Here is a 10,828-nt window from a genome sequence, read left to right as displayed (position 1 = left end):
GAATATTTGTTTTTTATATAAATTACTTCATTTAAAAGAAGAGAATTCAAGCTTCATGCCTGTGTGTCTGTATGTCTGTTTGACTGAGTATTCGCTGAGTTATTGTTCATTTTCGGACGCGTTTCAGAATGGACTACACTGACAGAAAGAAAGCAGAACACGCTTCGTGTTTATTTTTCTTTATTTGGCAAAAAGCACAACACTTTGTTTTTATTGTGAGTATACACAAAAATAATACACATTTAACAGAATCGATTGATGTATGAAACTCCTATGGAAAATCAAAATCAACAGAGTATTTATGAGTCTCTTTTACACTGATTAAAAAAAAGCGAGCTGGTATCGCCGGCGATACCGCCGACCCCAGGGGGTTAAACTGGGAAGGGTCATAACACTTGCATATTGTTGTCCTATTGTTAGTTTAACTGCTTCTATTGTTCTCATTTGTAAGTCGCTTGGAATAAAAGCATCTGCTAAATGAATGAAGGTAAATGTAAAAATAGTTTATCCGAATCTTATCACTTAACTTTATGTTGTTCTATTTCAAAATGACTTACAAATGGAGACGTTAGGCAGAATAATGAATAGGTCAGTAAGTTAAATTAAATGGTGAATATCTCTCAGCTTATCTCATTTTGTATTGCATATTTATTTGTAGTGTAAAAAATGTTGAATAATAAATGTATAATAGTAATGATTGTTTGTAGATTCATATTTTAACCCTCTATGTGTTCTGAAATAAATGCCCTTGTGTATTGATGACTTCTGAGGAGGACAGAAAATTTGAAGGAGATACACTATGTTGCCAAATGTATCGGGACAACCCTCCAAATCATTGAATTCAGGGGTTTCAATCACTTCCATGGCCACAGTTGTATAAAATCAAGAACCTATATGCAGACTGCTTCTACAATTATTTGTGAAAGAATGGGTCGCTATCAGGAATTCAGTGAATTCAAGCGTGGTACCGTGATAGGTTTCCACCTGTGCAATTCCATTTGTGAAATTTCCTCACTACTAAATATTCCATGGTCAACTGTTAGCGGTATTATAACAAAGTGGAAGCACTTTGCGGGGTCAGCACATGTTGAGGCGCACAGTGCGCAGAAGTCGCCAACTTTCTGCAGAGTCAATAGCTATTAGCTACAGACCTCCAAACTTTGTGTGGCCTTCAGATTAGCTCAAGAACAGGGTATAGAGCTTCATGGAATGGGTTTCCATGGCCAAGCAGCTGCATCCAAGCCTTACATCACCAAGCGCAATGCAAAGCGTCAGATGCAGTGGTGTAAAGCACGCTGGCACTGTACTCTAGAGCAGTGGAGATGTGTTCTCTGGACTGACGAATCACGCTTCTCTGTCTGGCAATCCGATTGACGAGTCTGGGTTTGGGGGTTGCCAGGAGAACAGTACTTGCCTGATTGCATTGTGCCAAGTGTAAAGTTTGGTGGAGCGGGGATTATGGTGTGAGATTGTTTTACAGGGGTTGGGCCTGGCCTAGTTCCAGTGAAAGGAACTCTAAATGTTTCAGCATAACAAGACATTTTGGACAATTTCATGCTCCCAACTTTGTGGGAAAAGTTTGGGGATGTTCCTGTTCCAACATGACTGCACACCACTGCACAAAGCAAGGTCCAAAAAGAAATGGATGAGCGATTTTGGTGTGGAGGAGCTTGACTGTCAACACGGTAGTTGAGAAATTCCGAGCTACTAAGTCAATTTATGCCTAGGAGGGTTAGGGAATCTTCCAACCCCTCCCCTTCTCAATCCAGAGAACGCCCCTCTCATAGAGTGGAGTTCCCTACTAGGAGGAGTGACCCAGCTCATCTCCCACCAACCACGGTTTGGGGAGCCCGCGGTCGCCCGTACTGCAGGTATAGTATTTTATTGATTCTGTCCACAATGTTGTCTCTTTCCAAGCAAAGGGAAAAATCCTCTGGACTGACGGATTCAGCCTTGACAACACTCGTTCTTTCTAGTCCTCATCCTCTTCCTCCTCGTCCATCTATTACATGTGTTCTTTCACCTCTTCCTCTCAGATTGTTTTCATCCATTGTTCAACAGATCTGCCTTATATTTTGTACAGTTGGTTTGATCACATCATTAGAAACAAGTGTGAACAAATTTGAGTCGTTATGTGTAAATGATGACAACTGTTTTAGTTGGTTTGACTTTTTACCGCCTGCGTTTTGCAACAAATGCAATAGTCCAATGTATTTTAGTGAGTAAGTATGTTAAGAGTTTTGCAAAAAGAATGCATGAGATTTGCAAATAGTGTCTAACTGCCTGAACTTGTTCAGGGTTTTGCAGAAAGAGGAATTTATTCAACAAATTGGTTTAGGCCATTGAGAATTTGGTTCAGAGAATGGGTTTAGTGTCTTAGTAATTGTGAAAAACTGTAAAGTAACACACACGAGTTGCTTAGATCCTTCAGCAGTTGGCATATTGGTGACGTCTGAGGAGGACAGAAAACCAGAAAGACATTCAGTTTACTCGAGGTTTAGACATTCTCAAAACCCGAAGGGATTTCCTTGTTTTATCTATTAGTTAGAATGGGTAAAAAATTAAATATTTTAACTAACTGCAAAAGCTGAATAATCAATCAAAGGCTACTGATTAATCTGTGAAATAATCAACGAACAGCTAATTAATTGTTGCGATAATTTTTGATAAAATCAATTATCAAAAAAATGTTGATGCAAAACTACACAGCATCACACCTGGAAGTACAGCATAAGAAATCTAACTTATTGTAATTTTAGGCATGAATTTTCTTTTTATGTCCGATTAGAGTAGATAAATGAGTGAAACTCTTTCCACATGGATGGCAGTGATACGGCTTCTCTCCACTGTGGATCTTCTCATGTATTTTCCGATATTCTGACCTCTTGAATCTCTTGTCGCAGTGTGAACACTTGTAAGGTGTTTCAGTAGTGTGAACTGTCTGGTGCACTTTCAGAGCACCATCTGTAAAAAAACACTTCCCACACTCGGCGCAAACATGATCCTTCACACCACTGTGTCGTTTCTGGTAGTGATTCGGCTTCTGTCCACTGTGGATCTTCTCATGTATTCTCCGATATTCTGACCTCTTGAATCTCTTGTCACAGTGTGAACACTTGTAAGGTGTTTCAGTAGTGTGAACTGCCTGGTGCACTTTCAGAGCACCATCTGTAAAAAAACGCTTCCCACACTCGGCGCAAACATGATCCTTCACACCACTGTGTCGTTTCTGGTGTATTTTTAATGCAGTCATATTACGAAAACCCTTTCCACACAAGTAACAGACGCAAGGCCTCTCCTTTGTATGCACTTTCCGGTGGTCCCTTAGGAAATCTGGCCTAAAAAATGTTTTACTACATTGGTCACAGTTATATACTCGTTCTCTAGAATGACTAAGCAGATGTACTTTATAAACACCTGACTTTATGAAACTCTTTCCACACTGATCACATGTGTGGAGATTCTCTCCAGTGTGGATTTTCATGTGATCCCTAAGGGCTCCTTTTCGTGCGTAACTCATCCCACACTGATCACATGCGTGTGGCTTCACTCCAGTGTGGATTGACATATGTTCGTTAAGGATTCCTTTATGTATGAAACTCTTCCCACACTGGTCACATGTGTACGGCTTCACTCCAGTGTGTCTTTTCATGTGTTCGTTAAGGTTTCCTTTATGTCTGAAACTCTTCCCACACTGAACACATGTGTACGGCTTCTCCCCAGTGTGGATTTTCATGTGTACATTAAGGTTTCCTTTATGTGTGAAACTCTTCCCACACTGATCACATATGAATGGCTTCTCTTTAGTATGGTTTGTCATGGGTACGTTAAGGTTTCCTATTTGAGTGAATCTATTTGTAGCCTGATCATAGGTGTACAGCATCACTCCAGTGTGGATTTTCATGTGTACATTAAGGTTTCCTTTTCGTGCAAAACTCTTCCCACACTGATCACATGAATACGGCTTCTCTCCACTGTGGATCCTCATGTGTTGCTTAAAGTGTCCTTTTTGTGAGAAACTCTTTCCACACTGATCACATGAATACGGCTTCTCTCCAGTGTGGATCCTCATGTGATCGTTAAGGTTTCCTTGATATGGGAAACTCCTCCCACATTGATCACATGAGAACGGCTTCGCTAAAGTGTGTATTTTCCTGTGCTCGTCAAGGATTTTTTGTTGTGCAAAATTCTTCCCACAGTAATCACATATGTACGGCTTCTCTGCACAGTGGGTTTTCATGTGTTCGTCAAGGTTTCCTTTTATTCTGAATTTCTTATCACAATGATCACATGCATACAGCTTCCCTCCACGATGAAATTTTATGTGAAGATTAAGATTTTGCTCGCATGAAAAACTCTTTCCACACTGTGGGCAAGTGAAACTTGTTTTGTCTTCTCTGTTCAATGAGGGACTCACGGATGCTTCTTCAGTTTTGATATGATGTTTATCCCCCCCTTCAATCAGTTCTGAAACCTCCTCGTTCTCTTCTATCAGGTCTAAAATGAAAAAAGTTAGATTTTCAGCAAATCATTAAAAAAAAAAAAAAGTGAAATGTGAAATTAAAGGACATGAGAACCCTGACAAAATAGTAGATAGTCAGTACCGATACCACCAAAAGTACACAATAATCGATACCAAAGTCGATACCACGATAAAATAACAAATAAATAATAATACTTAAACATTAACTTTGGGTAGGGGGTGGGGGGGGGGGGCATTTTTATACATATTTAAAAAAAAAGAAATACAGTTATCTCACCAAAATGTTTGCTCTCCTAATGTATTTATGTTTTATGAGTTTTTTTTTTTTTTTTTTTTTTTGCAATAGTCCGTAGTAAAACAAGAATGAATAAACATTAGAAGCAGTAGCATAAATAAATACAGTAGAGTAAAGATACAAATTAAACAATACTGTATATTTTCAGGTCAGTCTAACAGAAGCATTCAAGTAAAAATAACACAGAAATTGAATAATTAAATATAAAATAACTCGGCATAGTCATAACTGAGCAAGTTAAATACAGATTAATCCTTTTCTATTGATTATTCCTATTCTTAATCCTAATATATTAATATATTAATTAATATATTCATATATTAATCATATTCTTTTGTTGTTTGATTATTATTATTAATAATAATCCAGACATCCAATAGGAGAAAGTAGCAGGTTTTGAAGGCTGCAGTCACTAAGATCCTCACATAAACCCATAATAAATGTCATATTTACCTGTGCCCTTCCTACCTATAAATACAGAAATTTAATAGTTATCAAACAGTCTGCTCTGCATAAATTATAAACTAAATATAGATAAATCCTTATTAAAGCTACAAAAATTCTTAAGAGCAGTGAGATTTTCTGTTACCTTTGTTCTTTGATTAACTTTAACGACAGAATTAGTGGCTGCTGTCTCTTTAAGATCTGCCGCTGCTGACAGAGACGCAGATCTCACGTGTCTCATTCTCTCACAATTCTTTACGTTCATTTTAGACTAACTCATTTAAGACTGCTCTTGTGAGGATACTTGACAAAACTTGGCATATTTGTGTGTTATTGTTGGTTCAAGCGCGAAAGAGAACTCGATTCTGGCGCACTGTCTGTGCTCACGATCCCAGTGCGCGTCTTTCTGTGTGCCGTGTGTGTCACATAAACATGACATTCACAGACAGCGCGTCCTCTTTTGTCTTGTCACGCTTGAATGGTTTAAATGCATTTGCATGAATAAGAGTGTGATCATATAATGTAACACTAGCCAAAGGATGACAGAAAATACGGATGCTGCGTTAAATATTTCAACACGTTAAACTGGACAAAAAATATTGCATGCATTAACGTTGACAGCACTAACTGTTACACATGCTGTTCACGTTCACATATCTGACGCGAATATTTGCCAATACGGGCATTTTGACATAACCGTGTATGTATTTTAATGTTTATGAGTAATAGGCCGCGAAAATCTGACACTCGCGAGCAGTGTTGGGCAAGTTACTTTAAAAATGTAATTAGTTATAGTTACTAGTTACTTCTCACAAAACGTAACTGAGTTAGTAACTGAGTTACATCATTACAAAAGTAACTAATTACCAGGGAAAGTAACTATTGCGTTACTTAAAAAAAAAAGTTAAATGAATTAAATGGACACTAAATAGAATAAATTATTATTATAAAATATTGTACACTAATTCACACTATTTTAATGTTAATTTGGTGTGGGACATTGTGAGAGACACCTATTACCTTAAATATTAAAATGTTATCTTTACTATAGAGGAACAACAAAACAATAGAAGGTTTAGAACTTTTAATATTTATTGCACAGTCAACAACTGGCCAAGAAATAAGTCTAAAAATAAATGATGCTTCTTAAGAAATGTACCAAAAATAAATAAACAGTAATAAAAAATATACATACACATACACTCTTTGTAGTGCAAATTAAAATAAAACTCACACCACTTTACAACTAGACATACTGTATAGCCTACTTGAAGTATTTTCTTCCTCACGAAAGTAAGCAGTTTAACAAAATGTGCTCTCAATATAATACTGAACAATGTACCAAAATAAACAATAATAATACAATATAATTTTGGGGGGGGGTTATTTCTATAACCTACAGAGAACTTCACCATCAGAGGTTATTTAAGCCAAATTCTAGTCGTGTTTGCCGCACGTGTTCACAACCGGTCAGAGGTCAATTCCACGCAAAACTGTCACATCCATAACGCCAACTCAATGCCATGGTATTGAGTTGGCGTTATGGATGTGACAGTTTTGCGTGGAATTGCCCCAGATTTGTTCTGGGAACGTTCTCTGCAGGTTATTTTGGAGTTTTGTTTCATATGTAAACTAATTAAAACGTTGCAGATGATACCAATATGCTACAGATATTATTCAAATGCTGAAGTGTGTAATTTATTTATAAACAAACTATATTATGCTCGAACACATTCGGTCTCTCTCGCGCACTTCCGAGCGCGCTCTCCAACGGTCTCTCTCGCGCACTTTCAAGGGCGCTCGCGGCGTTCGCCTCGCTTTTGTTCGCCTTGCTCTTGCCTTGACTCGCCATGACTGCCGGTCTGCCGCACATAATTAATTTTAAAAAGTAACGGACAACGCACCATATGGTACCGGTAACGGAGTTAATTTATTTAAAAAGTAATGCGTTACAGTATTAGTTACTGTCAAAAGTAACTGAGTTACAGTAACGCGTTACTAGTACCGCGTTACTGCCCAACACTGCTCGCGAGAGGCAGCTACTTGTGTGTGCTTTGGTTGAGCACGCACTGACTGAAGACCGTCTCTCAGAGAGCGTGCCAGTCCTTTATAGTTTAAAATCACTATAATTTATAAATTGGCATGATATAAAACAATGTGCGCTAAAGCCTTGTATTGCACAGTCCAGCTCACAAAAATCAATGTGGATACTATGGATGTGAAGCCAGATTTTATACATAAAGGGGAGATTTTATATGTGCGTCAGATTTTTGGACAAGAAAGACTTTCGTATAGGATGCACCCGTGTTCCCTCGCTCATAGCTCTTCTGGAAGCTTCCACATCCCTCGCTCCTCGCTTGCGGTGCAATCAGAATTGAGATGTCCTTCAAGATGGTTAACTTTGTTTTTTTGGTGTCACAGGCTGGAGGACGGAGGAGCGTGGAGTAAAGGAAGCATCAATTTGAGTAATGAGAAGCACCCATAGTTGGTTGTTTGAAATGAATGTAAACAGTTCAGAAAGAAAACGCGTGTGTAATAGTATGTTGGATCCATGCAGCTCTTAAAGTGACCACAGCCTAATAAACCTACTCTCCTGTCTTTGTCCTTATTGTTCATCTAACAACAAAACTAACACTGCTCTTGACTGAATAACTTTTGTAACTTTGATTAAGGATTAATCTATATTCACTTTATACAGTGAAGACAATGCAGTGTTGTTACATTATATTACTTTATTCCATTTCTTTACCTGAAAATTGTGATGTTTCATTAGCATCTAAAAATATTGAACCACTGACCCAACGGGGCCAGCAGAAAAAAATCCTTAGCGTTGAGTATTTCTAAATATGCGATATGCTATTAAATGAAAGATAATATATGATAGAGCAATAAAATGAACCGTGAAAGTAACAGAAGCTTCTACAATACATTTCAACAGGCATAATTAGGCTGAATAACTGAATAAAAAATATATTTGCTAAACTAATTTGATTCATATTCTTTGGCTTCACTACCCAATATTAATTACAAATGCAATGAATTGCAGGGATTGGTCCCTGGTATCGGCAAGTACCAAAAACTTAAGTATTGGTATCGGACTCATTCTGGAAAAAGTGGTATCGGTGCAGCCCAAATTTAAAATAAACAAATCAATTAATCAATCAATCAATTATTGACAAAGTACACAAAAAAAACAGTGTTCGAAACAGTAAAACAGTCAATTTATAATAATAATTTATAATTGAATGGTCGGGTTGGGAAATGTCACATCAATCTTTGCGTAATGATGTCATGTACATAAACAGGAAGATGAAATCTTTTCAAGAGATGACAACAACTTACATAATCATCATAATACAAACAAGCAAATACAAACAAAATAAAACATTTAACACATCATAGCACTCAGGTCTAGGGCTGAACGATACATCGAATTTTCATCGTCATCACGATATGAACACATCGCAACAGACAGCCTGACACGATGAATAATGCCTGGTTGAGATTACAAGATTTTTGTGTCTATTACGATAGTCACGGTGTCAGATTACATGATTTTGACTCCTAAAATCTTGTCGTGTCGTGGACAAGAAACATGTCAGACTACACGTTCACACACACTCACTGACCCTCACTCACTCACTCACTGACCCTCACTCACTCACTCACTCACTCACTCACTCACTCACTCACTCACACACACACACACACACACACACACGCGTCTCGCTCACTGGCACACACTCACTCTCGCACACTCACTCTCGCTCATACTCACTCACTCTTGACGGAACTCGTCATGGAGGACCGTTAAAAAATTAAACATGCTAGTCGTGATGTCGTGAAGCATCGCAGACGTGGCGTCGGTTGTCGTCCACTATGACACACTATACGGGATGAAACATTATTGAAGAATCAAAAATAAACACCAACCTATTTGCTCTTCAGTATCTTCCTCCTTTATTCTGCAGAACTCTGGATCATTCATGTTTTCAATTTTCTCTCACAAACTCTACCGTCTTCACTTATAGGCTGCTGGGAATATTCCAGCATTTACTGGTGAATCACTGTGGGAGGAGCAGAACAGCTAAAATCAAAAACAAGTCACTTATCAAATTTATGCAAATTTAAGCACAGTTTTTGTGTTTATCTACCGAACTATCGAAATATAAAGTTATTTAATTAGTTTTAAAACAAGTTCACATATTCTACATATCTATATTTTGTCTGTGAGTCAATCTTATTATATTCAAGAGGCTTTTGAGCAGCTGTTAATTGTAACACTCCTGCTTATAAAGTCTTATCAGTGAGATTATTTAACCAGTTATAACTTCTATAGAGCAGTATATGTTCAATGAACCTAAATATAGTTTATGACTTCAATTGCATAGTCATAAAATAATATATGTAGGCCTATATATATATATATATATATATATATATAAATAAATAATCATACAATCAAATTGCTGATTTTTTTTTTCTAGGTACAGAAACAAGGCTCTTTAAATACAATGAAAAGCATGACAAAGCAACATTTTTATGCTTACAATGTAAAACTTTCTCCATATTCAGACTTCCCTCTTGCGATGGATTTAAAGTAACAGCTGCTGAAAAGCCTCTTCGTGTCAGAAATAGATATTAATGTTAAAAATAACAAACAAAAGAAAATATCTTCTCCTATTAACTACCCTCACAAGATCATACTTTGACTTTTGATCAATTGACATATCAGTAAATACCATTATTGCTCCAAACATGGAAACAATCATACAGACGAACATACAAAAACACACAATAATCTCTCAGGTCATAATTAATTTAACACTGGTTCATCACATCGTTGCCTGCTAGGCTATGTTTATGTCAGTCAGCAGACGGCAGAAAAGACGCACAAATAGCTCTGTAGCAGATGAAAAACTTACAGAAAATACACTGTAAGATGTTGCTATAACAAGCTGCGCGTTTTTTATATAATTGTATAAACACACGAAGCACCGTGAACTGCTTACCTTATCTCAAAAGGCTAACGCTGTGATGGCGATATTAGTGGCGACGTCTTCTTCTTGTTGTATGGCGGGTCGCAGACACCACGTGCATTACCGCCACCTATCGCCCGGGTGGACCATGGACCCAGTTTTTTAAATTTGTTCTACAAAAAAAGGTATGTACATTTCTAACAGTATACTTTGTATTATATTACCTTTGCATCAAATAATTAAATAACAATAGTTAGCACTGCTGTGAGGGTGTTTCTAATACAGCGGCTGTGGGAGAGACGGGGTAATATTGACATCTTTCTCTCTTCTGACTGCCTTTATCAAGCTTTCTCTACTTTTTTCTTCTTTTTTAAAGTTGTGAAAACACTATTGTGGAGGTTTCTTTTGCTATTTAAGCAAATGGGAGCACACAAATAATGTAGTCTCTCATTCACCACTATATATGTTTACCCAATGATGACTTCCGCTTCTGAGAAACCTGGAAAAATGTGAAAAGGGACACTCAGCCTACGTTTGCCTAAATTACATACACTACACCAACCTGTAGGATCAATTAAGGGTTATTGGTGTGACAGGTTGAGAGTCTCATAATATTCGTTTTGGCTC

General features: G+C 37.4%; 1 protein-coding gene across 1 annotated transcript; it reads right to left on the bottom strand.

Moving 5' to 3' along the window:
• Positions 1-2,105: 2,105 nt before the first annotated feature.
• On the bottom strand, positions 2,106-10,315 carry LOC307169693 (uncharacterized protein). Its single transcript, XM_079890448.1, has 3 exons — positions 10,235-10,315; positions 9,156-9,289; positions 2,106-4,497 (listed from the first exon to the last, which is right to left on the bottom strand). Exons 2-3 carry the CDS (start codon positions 9,208-9,210, stop codon positions 2,756-2,758), a joined length of 1,797 nt encoding a protein of 598 aa, XP_079746574.1. The 5' UTR covers positions 9,211-9,289; positions 10,235-10,315; the 3' UTR covers positions 2,106-2,755.
• Positions 10,316-10,828: the final 513 nt, after the last annotated feature.

The sequence above is a fragment of the Squalius cephalus genome (genome assembly GCF_949319135.1).
Source record: "Squalius cephalus genome assembly, chromosome: 13".
Taxonomy (NCBI): Eukaryota; Metazoa; Chordata; class Actinopteri; order Cypriniformes; family Leuciscidae; genus Squalius; species Squalius cephalus.
Note: the sequence above shows the minus strand (reverse complement) of the source record. Positions and strands in the feature narration are given on the sequence as shown.

What these genes read in the sequence shown, in the direction of transcription:
- LOC307169693 (XM_079890448.1), bottom strand. Translation starts at nt 9,210, where the DNA reads ATGAATGATCCAGAGTTCTGCAGAATAAAGGAGGAAGATACTGAAGAG. An exon ending in AGATACTGAAGAGCAAATAG is followed by an intron (nt 4,498 to 9,155) that starts GTTGGTGTTTAT and finishes TTTTCATTTTAG; the next exon opens with ACCTGATAGAAGAGAACGAG.